The sequence below is a fragment of the Anomaloglossus baeobatrachus genome, chromosome 5 (genome assembly GCF_048569485.1).
Source record: "Anomaloglossus baeobatrachus isolate aAnoBae1 chromosome 5, aAnoBae1.hap1, whole genome shotgun sequence".
NCBI lineage: Eukaryota > Metazoa > Chordata > Amphibia > Anura > Aromobatidae > Anomaloglossus > Anomaloglossus baeobatrachus.
The window spans coordinates 367,396,689-367,423,976 of record NC_134357.1 but is presented as its reverse complement, the minus strand read 5'-3'; the positions used below and the strand labels follow the sequence as shown (position 1 = coordinate 367,423,976).

Here is a 27,288-nt window from a genome sequence, read left to right as displayed (position 1 = left end):
CAGAGTAGGTGCTGTCACAATCCTAGCCATGGTGCTCTGTGCACACCGACTATGAAGGCTTCAGCAGTGCGCACACACTACGGGGGTCCCCCTTTTATCATTCCCTCCTATTAGAGGACGCCACTCTCTACACCTCAACAGGAGGAGATTATCCGTTATGTCCTCCTTGTTCAGAACATTACAGAACAAGTCAATATCAGCCCTGACATTGATCTATTCTGCAGTGCACTCTACAAGGAGGAGCACATAACAGATCCTCTCCTCCTCTCTGAAGCCGCTCACTACTAATCAAATTGGTGAAGAGCCATATTCTATTTATCTGTGACAAATAGTTATAGTTGGTAAATGTTAATATGTCCTCTAACTCCTACAGGTGATTAAGATTTTAGGAACCGAAAAAGGAAAGAAGAACAAGACTAATTTAATATTCATAGCAGGAGAGAGGGTACTGATGTACGCTGCCCGGTGCTACGGTGTGGAGAAGTCTCTGACCGGCCTGTTAAAGTAAGAGCTGTGAAGTGCACGCCATGTATATCGTACTGTACAGCGGCTATCCTGACCGCCGCTAGGGATAGGGACAGTTATGAGTGAATGAGGGTGATTCCAAACTCCAGGGACGGACGGTAAATGTATGGGCCAGATAGTGATCCTCGTTGTCTCAACCCCCCCCCCCCCCCCTTGTCCCCCTTGCCCCCCATTATAGCAATTGTCAGGTGAAATCAAGCTACCATCTATCCACAGGATAGTGGATACCTTATTGATTAGTGGGGTCCAACCGCTACGACTCGCGCTGATTGGTAGAGTGGGACACCTCTGTCCCCACTTAAAATAGTTTGGTAGGGTGCATGCTCCACCACTGATTCATTCATTCCCTTAAAGGGAAGGGGCCGTGTTTTTTTCTTTTTGTATTAATAGTGATTATGGAATCAATTATTTTTAATACAAAATTAAATTCATTGTTTGTTTACTTTTTTTTTCTTTATCGTTCCTATGGGAGACCCAGACCATGGGTGTATAGCTTCTGCCTCCTGAGGACACACAAAGTACTACACTCAAAACGTGTAGCTCCTCCCTCCTAGCATATACACCCCCTGCTAGCCAGTCCTAGCCAGTTCAATGCTTTGTGTTTCAGGAGGTCACACACACATGCATTCTCTGATTTTTGATTTTTGATTTTTCCTTTTTGGATCAAAGATTTGGAAGAAAAGCGGGTCCATCTGGACTCCCGGCATGTCCCTTCTCACCCCACTGTGTCGGCGGTACTGTTAAGGTTGATTTTCCAAGGCTGGAGCCTTCTCATGCCGCGCTCCTTTACCATCCCCTGGGGCTCTGGCTTGAAGTGGGAGCCAACACGGTTCTCACTGCTTTGCAGGAGACCGGTCTCCATCCGCAGCCCTTTTTCAGGATCCTGCTGGACGGAGCGATCACCCCCCAGGGACCTGGCAACCTGCGTCTCACAAGCTAAGTATATGAGACGTTATTACCACAGAAAGTGGTCTTTCCAGGGGTCCTTTATACTTTATTTATTGGGGAGAGTGTGTTTTATGTTTGTGTTAACATTTCCGGCCGGTTTTCACTGGAGAACCGCGCCGATGGTGCCTGCACGCCGGCCGCGTGTTTAAATCTAGGCCCCGGCTTCGCCTGAGGCCTAGTTTCGGTTTCCACTGCCTCTGCATGTCAGTCATGCAGAGGGACAGTGTGGCTCCGCCCAGCGGCTGTGCAGCACAGGGAAGGGATTCCCTCCCCTGGCTACCTCATTTGCCGCTCTCAGAGTAGGCCCCGCCCCCTCTCCTCGCTCCGGTCGCCATTTTCTCAGCGTTCTCTGTGCCTGCATAGGCACAGAGATTCCACATTGTGACAAGTGGGGGCCTGGGCTGAGGGACTGGAGGGCACAGAAATGTCTGTTTAAACGATCTGGCAGCCACAACCTCCGGTTTGTGCAGCTGCTTATTTTATCTGTTTATATATGCTGGGGGCCATTCTAGGATAGAGCCCCCACCTCTGCAGCATGTCTCACATCAGAGCAAGGCTGCAAGGCTGTTTTTATTATGCACTGCATGTAGTCTCGTACGGCTGTACCGAGCTCATAAACACAGTGGCCCCTCAGCCTGGAGGCTCATCAGTGGTCCCTCCAGCTGCTCCGGCTTCGGTGGCTGACCCCCGGATTGGCTAGAATCCGCTCTTTCCAGGGGTCGGCTGTCCCGGAATCTGCTGAGCATGCATTAGCCCCCTTCTCAGGGCGTTTTCTGCTACAGCTCGCTCAGCAAAGCTCACAGAGGACTCTCCTTCTGGTCTCAGACCCCGTCCTCCTGACATGGAGACGCAGGGTCCCCTGTCCTTCCCCGTCCCGCAGCTCTGATTCACGAGCTGACTCACTGGACGAGGAGGATGTCTCTACCAGGGGCTCGGACGCTACTTTATGTACCATTGATCTGTCCGTAGGTGACGCAGATGCTAATGATTGGATTGCGTCCATTATACTTGTACTGGACCTCCATCTGCCTGTATCAGGGGAGTATTCCCCGCTGGCAGAAAGGCATCAGTATACCTTAAACAGGACAAGGAGTGTGTTCCTTAACCACTCCAGTTTTCAGCCCACTGTGTCCAAGCCCACAGCCTGTCCTGTCAGACCCCAAAGCGGGGTTCTGATGACTGTTTCCCCCTCCCATCGGAGGTGGTCAAGGAGTGAGCTCATTCGCCAAGGGTGGTCCCTCCGGTGTCTAGACTTTCAGCCCGGATAGTTGTATCAGTGGCTGACGGCACCTCTAGAAGGATCCCACTGTACATTAATTTTGTACTGGACCTCAATCCGCCGGAGTTACCTTGCCTAGGAGAACACAAAGTGTGTTCCTTAACCACTCCAGTTTTCAGGCCACTGTGACCAAGCCCAGGGTCCGCTCTGACAGTCGCTTCCCATGAAGCGTGGTTCTGAGGACTGTTTTTCCCTTTCCACCAGTGGTGGTCAAGGAGTGGGCTCATTCACCAAAGGTGGCTCAGCCCGGACCGTTATGTCAGTGGCTGATGGCTCCTCACTTAAGGTTTTGCGGTCCGCCAGGTTGTCCTTCTGGCCAAATCTGTATGGGGGCGGCAGGAGCTTCGTTCTCCTCAGCTTTACAGCAGTGCGGGTTTTTTTGTAGCCTTCTCTGCTTCTCTAGAGGAGATGCATTCCCTCACAGGGACTCTATGCCCGAAATGGTTGCCTGAACTTCCAGACTTCAGTCTTTTCATCCTATGCCATGTCTGCCATGCTGGACACCGCACTGCGGTGGCCTCAGCTAATTTCCTCGCTATCCGCAGGCTCCTGTGGCTTCGGAAATGGAAGGCAGATGCTTCTATAGAAGTTCCTTGCTGGGCTCCCTTTTGTTGGGACCAGTCTCTTCGGAACCAACTGGATGAAATTAAGGAAGCTCTTGGCGGGAAGAGTTCTTCCATGCCACAAACCTAAACCAGGAAACCTGTCCAGGGCAGGAATCAGTTGAGGTTTCGTTTTTTTTCATTCCTCCATCTGATCGTTCTCTAAGCCCTCGGCCTCGTCCACTAGCTCGGCCAAGGTTCATAAACCCAAATGGCGCTCGAAGCTGCGTCTTCAGAAAACCGCAGGAGATGCTGCCACTGAGTCAGCTTCCTCCGAGCTATCTAGCCACGCCAACAACGTCCTTGGTCGGTGGCAGGCTCTCCCACTTGGCGACGTATGGTTTTAACACGTCTCCGTTCAGTGGGTGCGGGATTATATCTCCCATGGCTACAGGATAGAATTCTATCCACCCGCCAAACAGATTTTTTCTGTCAACTCCCCCCGGCTCCAAGGCCGCCGCCTTCTCACAGGCCGTGGCATTCTTGCAGGCCAATGGAGTAATTGTACCGGTTCCCGACTGGGAACGGTTCTGAGATTTCTGCTTAAATCTATTCCTAGTCCCCGAAGAGGGCGGTGCCTTCCGACCTGGATCTTAAGCTTTTCAAGCATGTTCAGGTGTGGCGTTTTCACATGGAGTCTCGGTCTTGTTCCGTGTGTTTCTCACCGGATCAATCAATAACCCAAGGAGATTCCCTAGCATCCATCGGCATCAGAGATGCCTATCTGCAGGTGCCAATCGCAGTTTCTCACCAGCGTTGGCTACGTTTTGCAATCGGAGTGGTCCAATTCGTGGCTCTTCCCTTGGGGTTAGCCACGGCCCCTCGAGTATTCTCAAGGTTGGGGCAACTGTGATTAGGGTCCTGCACCTCTAGGGATTGGCAGTGATCTTTTGCCCTGGACGGTCTTCTTGTCGGGGCTTCATCCAGTGCAGACTCTTAGCAGAGTGCTTCGCTCACTCTCGCCACTCTAACCAATTCGGGTGGCTTGTCATTCTGTCCAAGTCCACTCTGACTTCGAACCAGAAGTTCCCGTTCCCAGGGACGCAATTCGAGACTCTGTCGGCACTTGTGAAGCTGCCCTTAGTCAAACAGTAGTCCCTCCGCTGGCGGTCGACGTCGTTCTATCAGGCACCGAATACAGGTACTGGTCAGATGGTGGCGTCAATGGAAGAGATTCCCTTGCCCAGTTTCTCCTGCGTCCTCTGAGGCTGGATATTTTCCGCTGTACACGCGAACTCCCTCCTTCCACGGGGTGGTGGCTTCGCCACTGACCAGGGGCTCGTTTCAGTGGTGGCTTCGGCCACTCTGTCTCAGGGACGCTCCTTCCTGGCCCCGTCCCGGGTGATCCTCACCAGGATGGTAGTCTATCCGCCTTGGGAGCAGTATATCTCCACCGTGGAGCGCAGGGCGCTTGGACTCTGTCCGAATCAGCCCTCTGGATCAATGTGCTGGAAATCAGAGCTGTATTTCTAGCTCTCTAAGCCTTTCTCCATCTGTTGGCGGCTAGGCACATTCGAGTCCAGTCGGACAACGTGACAGCGTTTACCTACATCAACTTCCAGGGCGGGACACTCAGCCGCCTGGCAATGTTGGCGGCTCAACGCATTCTTCAGTGGTCGAGGGACTCCTAGTCCACCGTATCCGCAGCCCACATCCTAGACGTGAAAACTGCGAGGCAGACTATTTCAGCTGTTCAACCGTGGTCCACGATCCTCAGGTTTTGCGGCAGACGCACTGGTTCATGTTTGGTCCCAGCTTCGTCTCTCTTACGTGTTTCACCCTCTAGCTCTTGTCCAGAGTCCTGCGCAAGATCAGTAAAGAGGGCCGTCGGGTCATTCTCATACTCCAGACTGACCCAGGCAAGCTTGGTACCCTGACCTGCTCCATCTGTCCGTAGTGTTGCCATGGCATCTTCCGGACCGTCCAGACCTTCTCTCAAAGGGTCCGTTTTTTCCGCCAGAATTCTGGACTCTCAGATTGACGGCGTGGCTCTTGAGTCCTGGATCTTGACGACTTCTGGTATCCCTCCTGAAGTCATCTCCACTATGACTCGAGCTCCAAAGTGTCCTTTGGCCTTTTGGCCTTGCCGACCCTCCTGTCCCTTCCACAGTCCGGTCTACAGCTAGGACGATCCCTCATTAAGGGACAGGTCTCGGCTCTCTCAGTGTGTGCCAGCGGCGTATCGTCCGGCTGGCTCCGGTGCGCTCCTTCAAGGGCGCATCTCACATCATCCTGCCTTACCGGCGGCCTATGGAGCCCTGGGACCGTAATCCGGTCCTCACGGTTTCCGGAAACCCCCCTTTGAGCCTCTTAGGGAGGTTTCTTTGTTTCATCTTTCACAGAAAGTAGTCTTTCTAGTGGCCATAATTTCCCGCCAGAGAGTCTCTGTTTTGGCTGCACTCTCTTCGGAGTCACCCCCTTTTTTGTTTTTTTTCATCAAGACAAGGTGGTCTCCGTCCGACTCCGGACTTTCTCCCTAAGGTGGTTGCTGCTTCCACCTTAACCGGGGCATTTTTCCTGCCTTCCTTTTGTCCGGCTCCTGTTCATCGCTTTGAAAAAGCGTTGCATATCCTGGATCTGGTGCGGGCGCTCCGGATCTATGTGTCTCGCACCGCCGTTATTAGGCGGTGCACCTCTCTCTGGTGCAGACCACTAGTCAGCGTAGCGGTCTCTCGGCATCTAAGCCGACCCTGGTTCGTTGGCTTAGGTCGGCCATTTCCGATGCCTACAAGTGTACTCAAGTGCCTTCCCCGCCGGGGATCAGGGCACACTTGATCAGAGCTGTCGGTGCCTTTTGGGCTTTCAGGCACCAGGCTACGGCTCAGCAGGTCTGTCAGACTGCCACTCTGATTAGTCTGCATACTTTTTCGAAGCACTACCCAAGGCATGCTCATGCTTTGGCAGACGCGGGCTTGGGCAGACGCATCTTTCAGGCGTCTGTCGCCCATTTGTGAAGTTAGGTTTCTTTCGCCTGCTTCTCAGTTTGTCTGTTTATTCCCACCCATGGACTGCTTTAGAACGTCCCATGGTCTGGGTCTCCCATAGGAACGATAAAGAAAAAGAGAATTTTGTTACTTACCGTAAATTCTTTTTCTTATAGTTCCGTCATGGGAGACCCAGCACCCTCCCTATTGCCTGTTGGCAGGTTTCTTGTTCCGTGTGTCTTCACCGGCTGTTGTTGTTGTAGACAGAGGTTCCGGTTGTTCCGGGTTTTGCTCTGTCTCTACTTGTGGGTGGATGTCCTCCTTCAGCTTTTGCACTAAACTGGCTAGGACTGGCTAGCAGGGGGTGTATATGCTAGGAGGGAGGAGCTACACGTTTTGAGTGTAGTACTTTGTGTGTCCTCCGGAGGCAGAAGCTATACACCCATGGTCTGGGTCTCCCATGACGGAACGATAAGAAAAAGAATTTCCGGTAAGTAACAAAATTCTCTTTTTTATTTAATTTTATTTTTACTCAAATACTGGGGGCCGACATCTTGGATTTGCAGTGAGTAATGCGTGACCTCACCTCAAATACGACAGTCCCTGTGAACAGGGCCGGCTCCAGGTTTTTTTGGGCCCCGGGCGGAAGAGTCCCAGTGGGCCCCATAAACACGCAGACATACACACATACACAGATACGTACATATACATATTTAAAGACAAACTCACAAAATACATATAAACAGACAAATCTATACAGTCATATACACTGACATACATAGATACACATCATACATGCCTACAGACACACACACAGCTCTGCTGCATACATACAGAGACACACACACTGCTCTCCTGCATACATACGGACAGACACACACACACACACACACACACACACTGCTGCTACATACATACATACATACATACATACAGACACACACATACTGCTCTGCTGCATACATACATGCATACATACAGACACTCACACAGCTCTGCTGCAAATATACAGACACACACTGCTCTGCTGCATACATACAGACACATTCACACTGCTCCAGCGGCTTTTCCTCTTTTAAAAAGCCGGCCGCCCATTTTTCAATCTCGTATTCACTGCTTCCCCCGCCCACCGGCGCCTATGATTGGTTGCAGTCAGACCCGCCCCCACGCTGAGTTACAGCTGTCTCACTGCAACCAATCACAGCCGCCGGTGGGCGGGTCTATATCGTGCAGTATAATTAAATAAATAATTAAAAAACAAAACGGCGTGCAGTTCCCCCCAATTTTGATACCAGCCAAGGTAAAGCCACACGACTGAAGGCTGGTATTCTCAGGATGGGGAGCCCCACGTTATGGGGAGCCCCCGAGCCTAAAAATATCAGCCAGCAGCTGCCCGGAATTGCCGCATCCATTAGATGCGACAGTCCCGGGACTCAGCCCGGCTCATCCCGAATTGCCCTGATGCGGTGGCAATCGAGGTAATAAGGAGTTAATGGCAGCAGCTCATAGCTGCCACTAAGTCCTAGGTTAATCATGGCAGGCGTCTCCCCGAGATTCACTTACAGGTTAATCACGGAAGGTAAGTAAATAAACACATACACCCGAAAAAAATCCTTTATTTGGAATAAAAGACAAAAAAAACACCCTCTTTCACCACTTTATTAAAATCCCCAAATAACCCTCCAGGTCCGGCATAATCCACACGAGGTCCCGCATCCAGCTCTGCTACATGAAGCTGACAGGAGCTGCAGTGGAACACCGCCGCTCCTGTGAGCTCCACGCAGCAACTGAAGTGAATCTCGCTGTCAGCGGGGACGTCACTGTGTGTGTGTGTGTGTGCGGTGATGATGGGTGCGGTAGTGCCAGTGTGTGTGCGGTGATGATGGGTGCGGTAGTGCCGGTGTGTGTAGGGTGATGATGAGGGCTGTAATGTCGGGATGTTTGCGGGGATGTCGGGGTGTGTGCGGTAATGTCGGGATGTGTGCGGTGATGTCGGGATGGCGTTATTTCACTGGAATCCATGGCCTTTATTTATCACACTTTTTGCAACGCAAGTGTGAAACTAGCTAAGGGATGGCAGCCACAGTTTCCTGCCGAGGACTGGGTCACCAGAACTCGGCCCGGGGGCAGCAGAACTAAAGGAGAGTGGGCAGGGCCCGGGGGCAGCTGAAGTGACGAGGCCGAGTGGGGCCCCCCCAGCTCTCCAGGGCCCCGGCATTTGCCCGGGTATGCCGGGTGCTGACGCCGGCCCTGCCTGTGAATAACAGATGCTAGTCGGGCTATGACCCGATCTCCTGCACTGTGACTGCTTCCTGCTGTGATCTGAGCAAACCCCCTGGGCTGTCCATATCACAGCTCTGGGAGGAGACCGCTGCCATCTTTGTGGAGTACACAGCGTCTACTGCGCTCCACTTTCCCCCTGGAAAGACACTCTGCTGACAGGAGTAGGTGCCGGTAGCGGAAATCTTGGAATGAGGTGAGTATGGGTAGTGGCTTGCAGGACCTTGGGTGTGACTGGCTTGGTTGGTGGGAGTGGTGATGTTTCCTCCCGTCCACTATAATCACCCCCCCCTTCCCCTTCAGACCCCCGCTTCTACTATACAGAACTCCATGCCCACGTGGACTTTAAAAAAAAAACCAAAAGAAAACAAAACAGTTGCTTCTTGGTATCAGCTATGTTGGTGGAGGTCCCACCCCTTCTAGTCATATGGGCATGACGTCAGCAGAGGTCCTTCTAGCCACTGAGATTTAGACGACACCAGTGAGTATGTGGTGGGGTGGTGACCTCAGCTGACATTAGCTGTGACCACCGGCAGTATACAGTGACAGGAGGAGCTGCTAAGACACCAGACTCAAAGGGGGAGGTGCTGGGAACGTGTGTGTGTGTGTGTGTGTGTGTGTGTGTGTGTGTGTGTGTGTACACAGCAGTGCAGTGCAGAAGAGCTGTGTGTGTACGCAGAGCAATTCAGAAGAGCAGTGTGTGTGTGTGTACATAGCAGAACAGTGGGTGTGTGTGTGTGTACAGCAGAGCAATTCAGAAAAGCAGTGTGTGTGTGTACATAGCAGAGCAGTGTGTGTGTGTGTACATAGCAGAGCTGTGTGTGTGTGTGTGTGTGTGTGTGTGTGTGTGTGTGTGTCTGTGGCAAAGCAGTGTGTAGCACGGTATTGTGGGGTGGCACTTTACACAGTTCAGGTTCACTTTGCAATCACCTACAGAATGGCTCCACCACTGTGTCCCTAAATCTCCTCCTCCTCGTTTTTTGGAAACACTCAGATTGGGAGAGGGAGGTGACATCCTATACAGGAGAGCAGATTCCACCCACTTTTACTGCAGCTGTAATCCAGGCTAGTTGTACACTAGGATTTCAGCAGCTGCTCCCCCTAGTGTTTAAAAGTGGAAAATATCAAACTTGTTAAATGATTTTTTTTTTTCATATTTTGCTCAATTAACAACAAATGATCTTTAAACAAGACATTAAAACATTAATAATTTATATTTTTTCAGGTATTAAAAATTAGTTTTTGATGGTACCTTTCCTCTAAAGAGCTGCGCTCAGCTTTTTCTGGCAGCTCCATAGAGAACGCATGGAGCTGCATTCAAGCATGCACACTACTGCTCCATTCTATTGGGGATAAATATTCCCCATTCTACTGATCAGTTTGGGTCTCAGTGTTTGGACCCTTCTGATCAATAAGTTATCATCTATGCCAATCAGTGATAGCATATTTTCACCGCACAATACTTATAAATAGTGAAAGTGCCTCTCCTTAAAGGAGACGTCTTTCTAAGAATATGTTCATTGTGCGTTTTAGCCTACAGGTTGCATCGAGGCTCGGGACTGAAGCCCTAGAAAACGGGATTTGAACGTTTACGTTGATGGGGCATCGGAGTCACTGTGTTCTGATAGACTTAATTTTTAGCAATATCCACCTATGAGAGGCAGGCTTCAAGACAGTCGATCATGTCTTGGCGACTTCACCAAGTAGGCAGATACAGCGTAAAATGATGTCAGTGCACACATTGACTCCGTCTGCACGGCCCCATTAGCGCAATTCCTGATTTCCAGGACTTCAGTCACTACAGAGCCAGTGCCTTAGGCTAAAATGCAGTCTGAACCTAGCTGAAGGGATGGTTTATATTGTTTCATTTCACAGCTTAGATACAGTTCACTATTTTTTCTCTCTGCTTCATCTTCCACATTGTCTGTGCCTATATTGCCCTCTCTGTCTTGTACTACTATACACATCTGAACAAAATTGTTGGTACTCCTTGTTTAATGAAAGAAAAACCCACAATGGTAATCTGACAAAAGTAATAAAAAAAAATCTATGTAAATGAACAAATGAAAGTCAGACATTGCTTTTCTGCTTCCATAGATTTTTTTTTTTTTAATTAATAAAACTCATGAAATCGGGCTCGACAGAATCCTCCCTCCCTCCCTCCTATTGATTTGTATGAGTGCAGGATTGTGCCTGATGGCCTTGTGTTGCATCCGGCTTTTGCCAGATCCGTCGTAATTGGCTTAGGCTGCTTTCACACTACGTTTTTTTAACATCCGTCATCAACTTTTTTTGCTGTAAAAGCGGATCCTGCTTTTACAGCAGAAAAAACGCATGTGTTATTTTGCAGGATCCTGTCACTTGAAGTTTATGGGCGGGCATTGGAGTCATGTGATTGGGAGTGAGGGGAACGGAACGTGATAGACTGGGAGCCGGCTCGTAACCAAGGTAAACATCGGGTAACTTGCTTGGATACCCGATATTTATCCTTGTTTCGAGCGTCTGCAGATGCTAGGAGCCGGGCTCCCTGCACACGTAACCAACGTAAACATCAGGTAACTAAGAGAAGCGCTTTCCTTGGTTACCCGATATTTATCTCTCAGGCGGGGGAGAGAGAGAGGGAGAGAGAGACTGATCACGCAAGGCTGGTTTCTGGGCATGCTCAGTAGAGCAAGCAGGATCCTGTATCAGCATGCCAGCGTTCACATGCGTTTGCATGCAGTTTAGTCAGGATCCAGCAATTTGCAGTATTTGGACACCGCTCAAAAACAAGTAGCATTTTTGAAAAATGTTAAAAAAAAAAACCTGCAAGTCGTTGGATCCTCACTATAACGCACGCAAACGCATGTGAACGCATGTTGACGCGAGTCCATTGCAAATGCATTGAAATGAAAACGCATTTGCACTCTATCCGCTTTTGCGTTAAAAAAACGTTCATGACGGATGTTAAAAAAACGTAGTGTGAAAGCAGCCTAATGCGGCGGCCGGATGGAACGTCTCTTGTAACATTTTTTTTGTCTCTGACAAAAAAAACGCATCGCGCCGGAGCGGCGTGATTTACAATGGAAGCCTATGGACGCCGCTAATGCGGCAAAAAAAAAAACGGATGCGGCTGCCGGATCCTTTTCTTTTAAACTGAGCATGCTCCAATTTATTGGAAAAAAACTGATCCAGCAAAAAAACGGATGTAAAAACTGATGCGCCGCATCCGTTTTTTGACGGATTTGGTATACCGGATTCGGTGCATCCGTTTTTGCATATTCAGCGCCGGATCCATTGCATCAGGCACATGCCGAATTGTGCCTGATGCCAAAAAACTGATGTGTGAAAGTAGCCTTAGTCATTCTTGTGTGTTTTTAGCTGTGTGTTTTGGGTCATTATCCTGTTGCAAGACCTGTGACTGAGACCAAGCTTTCTGACACTGGGCAGCACATTTCTCTCTAGAATCCCTTGATAGTCTTGAGATTTCATTGTACCCTGCACAGACTCAAGACACCCTGTGCCAGATGCAGCAAAGCAGCCTCATAACATAACAGAGCCTCCTCCATGTTTCACAGTAGTGACAGTGTTCTTTTCTTGATATGCTTCATTTTTCCGTCTGTGAACATAGAGCTGATGTGCCTTTCCAAAAAGTTGCATTTCTGTCTAATCTGTCCATAGGACATTCTCCCAGAAGCTTTGTGGCTTGTCAATATGTTTGGCAAATTCCAGGCTGGCTTTTTTTATGATTGTTTTGTTTTTTCTTTGTCGCTCCATTGGGAGACCCAGACAATTGGGTGTATAGGCTATGCCTCCGGAGGCCGCACAAAGTACTACACTAAAAGTGTAAAGCCCCTCCCCTTCTGCCTATACACCCCCCGTGCTCCCACGGGCTCCTCAGTTTTTATGCTTTGTGCGAAGGAGGCAGTCATGCACGCACAGCTCCACAGATTAGTCAGCAGCAGCTGCTGACTATGTCGGATGGAAGAAAAGTGGGCCCATATAGGGCCCCCAGCATGCTCCCTTCTCACCCCACTCTTGTCGGCGGTGTTGTTAAGGTTGAGGTATCCATTGCGGGTACGGAGGCTGGAGCCCACATGCTGTTTTCCTTCCCCATCCCCCTTAAGGGCTCTGGGTGAAGTGGGATCCTAATCGGTCTCCAGGCACTGAGGCCGTGCTCCATCCACAGCTCCCGAGGACCCTGCTGGATAGGAGCCGAGTATCGTTCAGGGACATGGCCCTACTACTTGGAGGTACTCTGTGTCCCCGTGGGGACCGCGCACAGCAACACTCCAGCATTGCTGGGTGTGCTAGTGCACCGGGGACCGCGGCGCTGACCGGGTTAAATGTGCCATTACACATTGCAGCGTCGCTGAGTGTGTTTGTGTATGGGGACTACCGCGCTGACCGCCGCTGCCATGGTTAACACTGCGGCGCGGCTGGGACTTGTAGTGCGCCGGGGACTTCCGCGCCGGCCGCGCTTATACGGCGGCCGCGCTTATTACTCGAGTCCCCGGCTTTTGCGGCCTAGTCTCTTTTCCTCCCACCCCCAGCCCTGACAGGCAGGGGAAGGGCGGGACGCTGTACAGGACGAGCAGCAACGAGGGCTGGAGCATGCTTTGCATACTCCACCCCCCTCACTGTGCACAGTGGGGCACCAGTTCCCGCACTTTCTGGGTCACGCCCACGGCTCCCTCCTCTCCTCAGGACGCCGGCAGCCATTCCTGTCAGCTCCTCGGACGCTGCAGAGGGGGACAAATTCTGGGAGACCCAGGCAGGGATTCTGGTGGCCTCACAACCGCTTTAAGCGGGTGGTAAGCAGCACCTGTGGTGCTAGCCCCATTGTGCAGAAGTGTAATTATAAATTATATGTTTATGGTATATACTTTACACTGTATGGTGCACAGTTGATTTCTGGCTATATACCCTATTGTGTTGCTCAGGGAAGACAATAGCATGGCGCCCACAAAAGGCAGGGGTGCCAAAACACAGGCTTACTATGCTGCCTGCGCCGCATGTACGACGCCGCTACCGGCAGGTTCCACTGACCCTCATTGTGTGCACTGCTCGGCCCCTGCAGCACTTACTCAGCCGGAGCCTCTGCTAAGGGGGGCCCAGGGGGAACCACCTGCTGACACTGTCCAGGTGACGGGGACGGAGTTTGCAGTCTTTACGGATAAACTCTCTGAGACTATGGCTAAGATACTAGAAGCTTTGCAGTCCAGACCGGTATCTCAGCACAGGGACACTGTTGAATCATTGTTCCCTGGCCCCCCTCAGTTGGACCAACAATGTCCCCCCGGGGTGTCTCATAGATCCCAGGCTGAGGGCTCTGACACAGACCCCAGCCCCAGACCGACTAAGCGAGCTCGCTGGGAAATTCCCTCGACATCATCATATTGTTCAGGGTCTCAGCGGGGGGAATCTTTGGTTGATGAAGCGGAGACAGCTGATCAGGATTCTGATCCTGAGGCCGCTCTCAATCTTGATACTCCTGACGGGGACGCAGTAGTGAACGATCTTATTGCGTCCATCAATCAAATGTTGGATATTTCTCCCTCAGCTCCTCCGGTGGAGGAGTCAGCTTCTCAGCAGGAGAAATTCCGTTTCAGGTTTCCCAAGCGTACACCGAGTATGTTTCTGGACCACTCTGATTTCAGAGAGGCAGTCCAGAATCACCATGATTGTCCAGATAAGCGCTTTTCTAAGCGCCTTAAGGATACACGTTATCCCTTTCCCCCTGACGTGGTCAAGGGTTGGACTCAGTGTCCCAAGGTGGATCCTCCAATCTCCAGACTGGCGGCTAGATCCATACTTGCAGTGGAAGATGGGGCTTCACTCAAAGATGCCACTGACAGGCAGATGGAGCTCTGGTTGAAATCCATCTATGAAGCTATCGGCGCTTCTTTTGCCCCAGCATTCGCAGCCGTATGGGCGCTACAAGCTATCTCAGCAGGTCAAGCGCAAATTGACGCAGCCACGCGCACGTCCGCGCCGCAGGTGGCGTCCATACCACTCAGAGGTCGGCATTTGCGTCTTACGCTATTAATGCTGTCCTGGACTCTGCGAGCCGTACGGCGGTTGCATCCGCCAATTCGGTGGTACTCCGCAGGGCCTTGTGGCTACGGGAATGGAAGGCAGATTCTGCTTCCAAAAAGCGCTTAACCAGTTTGCCAATTTCTGGCGACCGATTGTTTGGCGAGCGTTTGGATGAAATCATCAAACAATCCAAGTGGAAGGATACATCCTTACCCCAGCCCAAACCGAACATACCCCAACAGAGGAGGGGGCAGTCGAGGTTTCGGTCCTTTCGGGGCGCGGGCAGGTCCCAATTCTCCTCGTCCAAAAGGCCTCAGAAAGATCAAAGGAACTCTGATTCATGGCGGTCTAAGTCACGTCCTAAAAAGACCACCGGAGGTGCCGCTACCAAAGCGGCTTCCTCATGACTTTCGGCCTCCTCAATCCGCATCCTCGGTCGGTGGCAGGCTCTCCCGCTTTTGCGACACCTGGCTGCCACGGGTAAAAGACCGTTGGGTGAGAGACATTCTGTCTCACGGTTACAAGATAGAGTTCACCTCTCGTCCCCCGACTCGATTCTTCAGGTCATCCCCGCCTCCCGAGCGAGCCGAGGCTCTTCTGCAGGCGCTGGGCACTCTGAAGGCAGAAGGAGTGGTGGTCCCTGTTCCTCTTCAGCAACAGGGTCACGGTTTTTACTCCAACCTGTTTGTGGTCCCAAAGAAGGACGGGTCTTTCCGTCCTGTCCTGGACCTGAAACTGCTCAACAAACACGTAAATACCAGGCGGTTCCGGATGGAATCCCTCCGCTCCGTCATCGCCTCAATGTCCCAAGGAGATTTCCTTGCATCGATCGATATCAAAGATGCTTATCTCCACGTACCGATTGCTCCAGAGCACCAGCGCTTATTGCGCTTCGCCATAGGAGACGAACACCTGCAGTTCGTGGCACTGCCGTTCGGCCTGGCAACAGCCCCACGGGTTTTCACCAAGGTTATGGCTACTGTAGTAGCGGTCCTCCACTCTCAGGGTCACTCGGTGATCCCTTACTTGGACGATCTGCTGATCAAGGCACCCTCTCAAGAGGCATGCCAACACAGCCTCGACGCTACTCTGGAGACTCTCCAGAGTTTCGGGTGGATCATCAATTTTCCAAAGTCAAATCTGACACCGGCCCAATCGCTGACATATCTTGGCATGGAGTTTCATACCCTCTCAGCGATAGTGAAGCTTCCGCTGATCAAGCAGCGTTCACTACAGAAAGGGGTGCAATCTCTCCTTCAAGGTCAGGCACACCCCTTGAGGCGCCTCATGCACTTCCTGGGGAAGATGGTGGCAGCAATGGAGGCAGTCCCTTTCGCGCAGTTTCACCTGCGTCCTCTTCAATGGGACATCCTACGCAAATGGGACAGGAAGCCGACGTCCCTCGACAGGAACGTCTCCCTCTCTCAGGCGACCAAAGCTTCCCTTCGGTGGTGGCTTCTTCCCACTTCATTATCGAAGGGGAAATCCTTCCTACCCCCATCCTGGGAGGTGGTCACGACGGACGCGAGTCTGTCAGGGTGGGGAGCGGTTTTTCTCCACCACAGGGCTCAGGGTACGTGGACCCAGCAAGAGTCCTCACTTCAGATCAATGTTCTGGAAATACGGGCAGTGTATCTTGCCCTGAAAGCGTTCCAGCAGTGGCTGGAAGGCAAGCAGATCCGAATTCAGTCGGACAATTCTACAGCGGTGGCATACATCAACCACCAAGGCGGCACACGCAGTCGGCAAGCCTTCCAGGAAGTCCGGCGGATTTTGATGTGGGTGGAAGCCACGGCCTCCACCATCTCTGCAGTTCACATCCCAGGCGTGGAAAACTGGGAAGCAGATTATCTCAGTCGCCAGGGCATGGACGCAGGGGAATGGTCCCTTCACCCGGACGTGTTTCAGGAGATCTGTTGCCGCTGGGGGGTGCCGGACGTCGACCTCATGGCGTCCCGGCACAACAACAAGGTACTGACGTTCATGGCACGGTCTCAAGATCCCAGAGCTATGGCGGCAGACGCCTTAGTTCAGGATTGGTCGCAGTTTCAGCTCCCTTATGTGTTTCCTCCGCTGGCACTGTTGCCCAGAGTGTTACGCAAGATCAGGCCCGACTGCCGCCGCGTCATCCTCGTCGCTCCAGACTGGCCGAGGAGGTCGTGGTACCCGGATCTGTGGCATCTCACGGTCGGCCAACCGTGGGCACTACCAGACCGACCAGACTTGCTGTCTCAAGGGCCGTTTTTCCATCTGAATTCTGCGACCCTCAACCTGACTGTGTGGCCATTGAGTCCTGGATCCTAGCGTCTTCAGGATTATCTCAAGAGGTCATTGCCACTATGAGAGAGGCTAGGAAACCAACGTCCGCCAAGATCTACCACAGGACGTGGAAAATTTTCCTGTCGTGGTGCTCTGCTCAGGGTTTTTCTCCCTGGCCTTTTGCCTTGCCCACTTTTCTGTCCTTCCTTCAATCTGGACTGGAAAAGGGTTTGTCGCTCGGCTCCCTTAAGGGACAAGTCTCAGCGCTCTCTGTGTTTTTCCAGAAGCGCCTAGCCAGACTTCCACAGGTACGCACGTTCCTGCAGGGGGTTTGTCACATCGTTCCTCCTTACAAGCGGCCATTAGAACCCTGGGATCTGAACAGGGTGCTGATGGTTCTTCAGAAACCACCATTCGAGCCAATGAGGGATATTTCTCTCTCACGCCTTTCGCAGAAAGTGGTTTTCCTAGTAGCAGTCACTTCTCTTCGGAGAGTGTCTGAGCTAGCAGCGTTGTCGTGCAAAGCCCCTTTCCTGGTATTTCACCAGGACAAGGTGGTTCTGCGTCCGGTTCCGGAATTTCTCCCTAAGGTGGTATCCCCCTTTCATCTCAATCAGGATATCTCCTTACCCTCTTTTTGTCCTCATCCAGTTCACCAATGTGAAAAGGATTTGCACTTGTTAGATCTGGTGAGAGCACTCAGACTCTACATTTCTCGTACGGCGCCCCTGCGCCGCTCGGATGCACTCTTTGTCCTTGTCGCTGGCCAGCGTAAAGGGTCACAGGCTTCCAAATCAACCCTGGCTCGGTGGATCAAGGAGCCAATTCTCGAAGCTTACCGTTCTGCTGGGCTTCCGGTTCCCTCAGGGCTGAAGGCCCATTCTACCAGAGCCGTGGGCGCGTCCTGGGCTTTGAGGCACCAGGCTACGGCTTAGCAGGTGTGTCAGGCGGCTACCTGGTCGAGCCTGCACACTTTCACGAAACACTATCAGGTGCATACCTATGCTTCGGCGGATGCCAGCCTAGGTAGACGAGTCCTTCAGGCGGCGGTTGCCCACCTGTAGGAAGGGGCCGTTTTACGGCTCTATTACGAGGTATTATTTTACCCACCCAGGGACTGCTTTTGGACGTCCCAATTGTCTGGGTCTCCCAATGGAGCGACAAAGAAGAAGGGAATTTTGTTTACTTACCGTAAATTCCTTTTCTTCTAGCTCCAATTGGGAGACCCAGCACCCGCCCCTGTTTTTTTGTGTACACATGTTGTTCATGTTGAATGGTTTCAGTTCTCCGATATTCCTTCGGATTGAATTTACTTTAAACCAGTTTATAATTTTTTTCCTCCTTCTTGCTTTTGCACCAAAACTGAGGAGCCCGTGGGAGCTCTGGGTCTGGGTCTCCCAATTGGAGCTAGAAGAAAAGGAATTTACGGTAAGTAAACAAAATTCCCTTCTTTTCCCCCCATAATGGTGTCCTCCTTGGTCATCTCCCATGAAGTCCACTTTGGCTCAAACGACGATGGATGGTGCAATCTGACACTGTTCCTTGAGCTTGAAGTTCACCTTTTAATCTCTTTAGAAGTTTTCTCTGGGTTCTTTTGTTACCATGCTTATTACCTTTAACATGCTTGGCTATAATTTTCTTTCCAATCTCCTGAGACAACTCTTTCCTTCGCTTACTCTGGTCCATGTTTAGTGCGGTCCACACCATGTCACCAAACAGCAGAGTGAGTATCTGTAGCCCTATTTATGGTTGAATAGCAATGTCTGACTTTCATTTGTTCATTTTCGTAGATTTTTTATTTATTACTTTTGTCAGATTCAAGTTATTTCTGTGACCATTGGGGGTTTTTCTTTCATTAAACGAGGGGCACCAACAATTTTGTGTGTGTGTGTGTGTGTGTGTTGCCAATTATCATCTTTGTGTACATCTGACTGTTATATCATTATGGATTATGGTGAGGGTTCGCACTACTTCACACACTACAATGCTGTCTGCTTTGCTGTTGTCAGGAGTGGTCTTCAGGACCATGTTGAAGCTGTGGAGAAACTGCAGAAATCTGTGAAATCTCTCCAGAAGGTATAGATGTGCTTTTGTCAAACTATATTATAATATATTAATAATTCTAGAAAATGTACATAATGCCAGTATGGATGATACTTTGCCGTCGCCATGGCTGGAGCATTAGATGGCACCACAGTTTATTCATCTATTATAGTAGGTTGGTTACTTAATTTAAAGGGAATCTTTCAGCAGGTTTTTGCTATGTAGGCTGAAGAAAGCATGCTGCTAGGGTTAAAACTGAGAATTCAGGGATCCCTGTCTTGGCAAAGTCCATCTGTTTTATTTGCTATGTTTGTTTAAGCAGCAGGACCCTTATCATTGCTGGACTACAATATCATGTGCACACCAGTCCAACACGCCCCACACTGATTGACAGTGAGGTGCCAATGTAGAAGGTCTATAGAAACCTCATGTGGGTGGGACAGCGCTCTAAATCTAAAAATTCTGATTGTGTCAGAACGGCTTCACCCAGTAATCTAAGTGATACATGGTTTGGATTCAGGATCTTTTTGCCTACATTATGCTGCTCTCAGATGAGGTAGCAAAAATCTGCTGACAGATTCCCTTTAAAGCATACAGAGGTTTATGTAAAACAAAATTTCTTTATCGTTCCAATGGGAGACCCATACCATGGGTGTATAGCTACTGCCTCCGGAGGACACACAAAGTACTACACTCAAAACGTGTAGCTCCTCCCTCCTAGCATATACACCCCCTGCTAGCCAGTCCTAGCCAGTTCAATGCTTTGTGTTTCAGGAGGATCACACACACATGCATTCTCTGATTTTGATTTTTGATTTTTCCTTCTGGATCAAAGATTTGGAAGAAAAGCGGGTCCAGCTGGACTCCCGGCATGTCCCTTCTCACCCCACTGTGTCGGCGGTGCTGTTAAGGTTGATTTCCAAGGCTGGAGCCTTCTCATGCCGCGCTCCTTCACCATCCCATGCTGGGGCTCTGGCTTGAAGTGGGAGCCAACACGGTTCTCACTGCTTTGCAGGAGACCGGTCTCCATCCGCAGCCCTTTTGCAGGATCCTGCTGGACGGAGCTATCACCCCCCAGGAACCTGGCAACCTGCGTCTCACAAGCTAAGTATATGAGACGTTATTACCACAGAAAGTGGTCTTTCCAGGGGTCCTTTATGTTTATTTATTGGGGGAGTGTGTTTTATGTTTGGTGTAAACGTTTCCGGCCGGTTCTCCAGTTTTCACTGGAGAACCGCGCCGAGGGTGCCTGCACGCCGGCCGCATGTTTTACTCTAGGCCCCGGCTTCGCCTGAGGCCTAGTTTCGGTTTTCACTGTCTCTGCATGTCAGTCAGGCAGAGGGACAGTGTGGCTCCGCCCAGCGGCTGTGCAACACAAGGGAAGGGACACTCCTCACTGAGGAAGGATTCCCTCCCCTGGCTACCTCATTTGCCGCTCTCAGAGTAGGCCCCGCCCCCTCTCCTCGCTCCGGTCGCCATTTTCTCAGCGTTCTCTGTGCCTGCATAGGCATAGAGGTTCCACATTGTGACAAGTGGGGACCTGGGCTGAGGGACTAGAGGTCACAGACATGTCTGTTTAAACGATTTGGCAGCCACAACCTCCGGTTTGTGCAGCTGCTTATTTTATCTGTTTATATATGCTGGGGGCCATTCTAGACAGAGCCCCCACCTCTGCAGCATGTCTCACAGAGCGAGGCTGCAGGCTGTTTTTATTATTCACTGCAGGTAGTCTCGTACGGCTGTACCGAGCTCATAACCACTGTGGCCCCTCAGCTTGGAGGCTCATTAGTGGTCCCTCCAGCTGCTCCGGTTTCGGTGGCTGACCCCTGGGGGAATCCTATTTCCAGGGGTCGGCTGTCCCGGCATCTGCTGAGCATGCAGCCCCCTTCTCAGGGTGTTTTCTGCTTCAGCTCGCTCAGCAAAGCTCACAAAGGACTCTCCTTCTGGGCTCAGACCCCGTCCTCCTGACAGGGAGACGCAGGGTTCCCTGTCCTCCCCGTCCCGCAGCTCCGATTACGAGCTAATTCACTGGACGAGGAGGATGTCTCTACCAGGGGCTCGGACGCTACTTTATGTACCATTGATCCGTCCGTAGGTGACGCAGATGCGAATGATTGGATTGCGTCCATTATACTTGTACTGGACCTCCATCCGCCTGTATCAGGGGAGTATTCCCCGCTAGCAGAAAGGCATCAGTATACCTTTAACAGGACGAGGAGTGTGTTCCTTAACCACTCCAGTTTTCAGCCCGCTGCGTCCAAGCCCACAGCCTGTCCTGCAGACCCCAAAGCGGGGTTCTGCTGCCTGTTTCCCCCTCCCATCAGAGGTGGTCAAGGAGTGTACTCATTCGCCAAGGGTGGCCCCTCCGGTCTCTAGACTTTCAGCCCGGATAGTTGTATCAGTGGCTGACGGCACCTCTATAAGGATCCCACGGTACATTAATTTTGTGCTGGACCTCAATCCGCCGGAGTTGCCTTACCTAGGAGAACACAACGTGTGTTCCTTAATCACTCCAGTTTTCAGGCCCCTGTGACCAAGCCCAGGGTCCGCTCTGACAGTCGCTTCCCATGAAGCGTGATTCTGAGGACTGTGTTTCCCCTGTCCACCAATGGTGGTCAAAAAGTGGGCTCATTTACCTCAGGTGGCTCAGCCCGGACCGTTATGTCAGTGGCTGATGGCTCCTCACTTGCGGTCCGCCCGGTTGTCCTTTTGGCCAAGTCGGTATGGGGGAGGCAGGAGCTTCGTTCTCCTCAGCTTTACAGCAGTGCGGTTTTTTTGTACCTTCTCTGCTTCTCTGGAGGAGATTCATTCCCTCACAGGGACTCTATGCCCAAAACGGTTGCCTGAACTTCCAGACTTCAGTCTTTTCATCCTAGGCCAGGTCTGCCATGCTGGACACCGCACGGCGGTGGTCTTGGTTACTTTCCTCGCTATCCGCAGGTTCCTGTGGCTTCGGAAATGGAAGGCAGATGCCTCTATAGAGGTTCCTTGCTGGACTCCCCTTTGGTGGGACCAGTCTCTTCGGAACCAACTGGATGAAATTAAGGAAGCTCTTGGCGGGGAGAGTTCTTCCTTGCCACAAACCTAAACCAGGGAACCTGTCCAGGGCAGGAATCAGTTGAGGTTTCGGTGGTTTCCGTTCCTCCATCTGATCGTCCTCTAGCTCGGCCTAGGTTCATAGAACCAAATGGCTCGAAGCTGCGTCTTCAGAAGACCGCAGGAGATGCTGCCACTGAGTCAGCTTCCTCCGAGCTATCTAGCCACGCCAACAACCTCCTTGGTCGGTGGCAGGCTCTCTCCACTTGGCGACGTATGGTTCTAACACGTCTCCGTTCAGTGGGGGCGGGATTATATCTCCCATGGCTACAGGATGGAATTCTGTCCACCCGCCAAACAGATTTTTTCTGTCAACTCCTCCCGGCTCCAAGGCCGCCGCCTTCTCACAGGCCGTGGCATTTCTTGCAGGCCAATGGAGTAATTGTACCGGTTCCCGACTGGGAACGGTTCTGAGATTTTTGCTTAAATCTATCCCTAGTCCCCGAAGAGGGCGGTGCCTTCCGACCTGGATCTTTAGCTTTTCAAGCATGGTCAGGTGTGGTGTTTTCACATGGAGTCTCGGTCTTGTTCCGTGTGTTTCTCACCGGATCAATCAAGAACCCAAAGAGATTCCCTAGCAGCCATCGGCATCAGAGATGCCTATCTGCAGGGGTCAATCGCAGTTTCACACCAGCGTTGACTACGTTCTGCAATCGGAGTGGTCCAATTCGTGGCTCTTCCCTTGGGGTTAGCCACGGCCCCTCGAGTATTCTCATTGGGGCAGCTGTGATTAGGGTCCTGCACCCCTAGGGATTGGCAGTGATCTTTTGCCCTGGACGGCCTTCTTGTCGGGGCTTCATCCAGTGCAGACTCTTAGCACAGTGCTTCGCTCACTCTCGCCACTCTAACCTATTCGGGTGGCTTGTCATCCTGTCCAAGTCCACTCTGACTTCGAACCAGAGGTTCTCAGGGACGCAATTCGAGACTCTGTCGGCACTTGTGAAGCTGCTCTTAGTCGATCAGTAGTTCCTCCGCTGGCGGTCGACGTCGTTCTACCAGACACCATATACAGGTACTGGTCAGACGGTGGCGTCAATGGAAGCGATTCCTTGCCCGGTTTCTCCTGCGTCCTCTGAGACTGGATGTTTTCCGCTGTACACGCGAACTCCCTCCTTCCACGGGGTGGTGGCTTCGCCACTGACCAGGGGCTCGTTTCAGTGGTGGCTTCGGCCACTCTGACTCAGGGACGCTCCTTCCTGGCCCCGTCCCGGGTGATCCTCACCAGGATGCTGGTCTTTCCGCCTTGGGAGCAGTATATCTCCACCGTGGAGCGCAGGGCGCTTGGACTCTGTCCGAATCAGCCCTCTGGATCAATGTGCTGGAAATCAGAGCTGTATTTCTAGCTCTCTAAGCCTTCACCATCTGTTGGCGGCTAGGCACATTCGAGTCCAGTCGGACAACGTGACAGCGTTTTCCTACATCAACTTCCAGGGCGGGACACTCAGCCGCCTGGCAATCTTGGCGGCTCAACATTCTTCAGTGGACAAGGGACTCCTAGTCCACCGTATCCGCAGCCCACATCCTAGATGTGAAAACTGCGAGGCAGACTATTTCAGCTGTCCAACCGTGGTCCACAATCCTCAGGGTTTGCGGTAGACACACTGGTTCATGTTTGATCCCAGCTTCGTCTCTTTACGTATTTCACCCTCTTCCTCTTGTCCAGAGTCCTGCGCAAGATCAGTAAAGGGGGCCGTCGGGTCATTCTCATACTCCAGACTGACCCAGGCAGGCTTGGTATTCTGACCTGCTCCTTCTGTCCGTTGGGTTGCCATGGCATCTTCCGGACCGTCCAGACCTTTTCTCAAAAGGTCAGTTTTTTCCGTCAGAATTCTGGATTCTCAGATTGACGGCGTAGCTCTTGAGTCCTGGATCTTGGCGACTTCTGGTATCCTTCCTGAAGTCATCTCCGCTATGACTCGAGCTCCAAAGTGTCCTTTGACCTTTTTGGTCTTGCCGACCCTCCTGTCCCTTCCACAGTCCGGTCTACAGCTAGGACTATCCCTCATTAAGGGACAGGTGTCGGCTCTGTCAGTATGTGCCAGCGGCGTATCGTCCGGCTGGCTCCGGTGCGCTCCTTTAAGGGCGCATCTCACATCATTCCGCCTTTCCGGCGGCCTATGGAGCCCTGGGACCTTAATCCGGTCCTCCCGGTTCCCGGAAACCCCCCTTTGCGCCTCTTAGGGAGGTTTCTTTGTTTCATCTTTCACAGAAAGTAGTCTTTCTAGTGGCTATAATTTCCCGCCAGAGAGTTCTGGCTGCACTCTCTCGGAGTCACCCCCTTTTTTTGGTCTTTTGCATCAAGACAAGGTGGTCTCCGTCCGACTCCGGACTTTTTTCCCTAAGGTGGTTACTGCTTCCACCTTATCCGGGGCAATTTTCCTGCCTTCCTTTTGTCCGGCTCCTGTTCATCGCTTTGAGGAAGCGTTGCATATCCTGGATCTGGTGCGGGCGCTCCGGATCTATGTGTCTCGCACCGCCGTTATTAGGCGGTGCACCTCTCTCTGGTGCTGACTGCTAGTCAGCGTAGCGGTCTCTTGGCATCTAGGCCGACCCTGGTTCGTTGGCTTAGGTCGGCCATTTCTGAGGCTTACAAGTGTACTCAAGTGCCTTCCCCGCCGGGGATCAGAGCACATTTGATCAGACCTGTCGGTGCCTTTTGGGCTTTCAGGCACCAGGCTACGACTCAGTAGGTCTGTCAGACTGCAGCTCGAATTAGTCTGCATACTTTTTCAAAGCACTACCCAAGGCATGCTCATGCTTTGGCAGACGCGGGCTTGGGCAGACGCATCTTTCCGGCGTCTGTCGCCCATTTGTGAAGTTAGGTTTTGCCTGCTTCTCAGTTGTCTGTTTATTCCCACCCATGGACTGCTTTAGAACGTCCCATGGTCTGGGTCTCCCATAGGAACGATAAAGAAAAAGAGAATTTTGTTACTTACCGTAAATTCTTTTTCTTATAGTTCCGTCATGGGAGACCCAGCACCCTCCCTATTGCCTGTTGGCAGGTTTTTTTGTTCCGTGTGTCTTCACCGGCTGTTATTGTTGTAGACAGAGGTTCCGGTTCTTCCGGGTTTTACTCTGTCTCTTCTTGTGGGTGGATGTCCTCCTTCAGCTTTTGCACTAAACTGGCTAGGACTGGCTAGCAGGGGGTGTATATGCTAGGAGGGAGGAGCTACACGTTTTGAGTGTAGTACTTTGTGTGTCCTCCGGAGGCAGTAGCTATACACCCATGGTATGGGTCTCCCATGACTGAACTATAAGAAAAAGAATTTACGGTAAGTAACAAAATTCTCTTTTTAGATTTTTGATTTCAGCAAACCCTTTAGAGTCTGTTCCCATGCAGGATATGTTGCAGAAGTTTCCAAAATCAGCTTATTTTACCTTGGTGGGGTTTTGTCTGGAGCATTTACATACATTTTTGAAAGCCCCATTCAGATAACAGGAAGATGCAAAAATTACAGCAACAAGTCAAGTGTGAAGTAAGGGCTCTTTGAGGAAATATTTGTATCTCCTGTGAAATAACAATGTTGAAGCAGCTTTTATTGGGACTCTGTTATTCCTCCTGGAAATGTATGAATGTATTGACATTTAGGCATTACCATTCACCTTGTCTTATTAGGGTATGCCTCTGCAGTTTCACACAGTCTGATCAGAGCTGGCAGTGTCAGTGTGTAGGGGAGTGCTAACACACAATGTATTCATATATTTCCACGAGGTATTACAGAGGAATGGGATATAGAGTGCTGAGAGATTTTCTTTAAAGGGAATCTGTCACCAGGTTTTTGCCATTTAATCTGAGGGCAGCACAATGCAGGGGCAGAGATCCTGATCTCAGTGTGTCACTTACTGGGCTGCTTAGTGCAGTTTTGATAATCTACTGCTGAATAATCAGTAATTTTATCATTACAGGACTACTTGTCTCGCTGCCAAGTAGTCCAAGTCCATTATATTCATGAGTTCTGTATAATTGTTAGATCTGCAGCAGGGAAAACGTTGATTTTATAAAAATGACAGCAAACAGCTCAGTAAGTGACACATCGCTGGAATCAGGGTCTCTGTCTCTACAGATGGGGGAGCAAAAACTTGGTGACAGATTCCCTTTAATGACTGGATGTTCACATCAAGTTTATTTTGTCTTTCAGAATAATTTGACTTTACTTAGAGATCTTGCCGTCCTTACAGCGCAAAGCTTTAAAAACAGCCCAGACAGAAGCAAACTATTTTCTTTACATCGGTGAGTGTTGCGATCGTTAACATTTGCTTTTGTCAGACTGTAGTCTTTTCTGCATGTTTTTGAAACGGTCTGGCTCATAGTAATCTCGCACACGGGGGTTAATCTCCCAGTGATCTGTTTTCAATTTTGGCTGGAGGAAGGGGGATTAGAGAAAGTGAAATCATTACAATCATTGTATCCTACTACCAACTGGGCAAAGGAGAGGGGAGGCTCCTGCTGCAGACAGTTTTACAGTCACGTACAGAACAGTTAGGCTATGTGCACACAGTGCGTTTTTCCGTTGCGTTTTTGCGCGTTTTTCGGATGCGTTTTTGGCTTCAAAACTGCATGACTTTGCTTCCCCAGCAAAGTCTGAGTTTTCATTTTTGCTGTCCGCACACAACTTTTTTTTTTTTTAAGCTGCGTTTTTGAGCTTAAAAAAAAAATAAATGGACATGTCAGTTCTTTCCTGCGTTTTTCTGCATTTTCCCCCCATGCAATGCATTGGAAAAACGCAGAGATCAAAAACACAGCAAAACGCAGCCAAAAAACGCACCAAATCGCGGTAAAAATGCATGCGTTTTTTGCCGCGGGTGCGTTTTTGTGCGTTTTTAGCGGCCAAAAAAGCAGCGTCAAAAAAACGCAGCGTGTGAACATAGCCTTAGGAGAAGGTGGACATGGCTCCTGGGACAAAAAGATTTCTTTACATATTTTTTCAGTATTAATTGTAATGCGAGACAAAAGTGGATCAGAGAAAAGGAGGTGATAAGGGAGAAATTAGTTTTTTGTTGTTTTTATAAAGGAAAGGTTCCGCAATTGTACTTTTTTATTAATTATGGAATCAATTCTTTTTAAAATAATTAAATTCATTGTTTATTTAGTTGTTGCTTAATTCTATTTCTACTGAAACACTGGGGGCTGCCATCTTGCATTTGCAGTGTGACCGCAAATACGGCAGCTCCTGTGCATAGGAGGTAACAGTCAGTGTCCGACTCTATCTCCTACACTGTAGCTGCTCCTCGCTGTGACTATGACATGCCCCCTGAGATGTCCAAATCACAGCTCGGGGAGGAGACCGCCACCATCTCTGAAGCCCCCAGCATA

General features: G+C 50.8%; 1 protein-coding gene across 2 annotated transcripts in view; it reads left to right on the top strand.

Moving 5' to 3' along the window:
- LOC142311485 (alanyl-tRNA editing protein Aarsd1-B-like) overlaps positions 1 to 27,288 on the top strand; it is a 130,834-nt gene that overhangs the window by 72,643 nt on the left and 30,903 nt on the right. For both annotated transcript variants that reach the window (XM_075349961.1, XM_075349959.1), the window contains 3 exons: positions 374 to 504; positions 18,845 to 18,911; positions 26,114 to 26,205. In XM_075349961.1, coding sequence (XP_075206076.1) covers positions 374 to 504; positions 18,845 to 18,911; positions 26,114 to 26,205 — 290 coding nt within the window. The remainder of the gene's footprint in view (positions 1 to 373; positions 505 to 18,844; positions 18,912 to 26,113; positions 26,206 to 27,288) is intronic.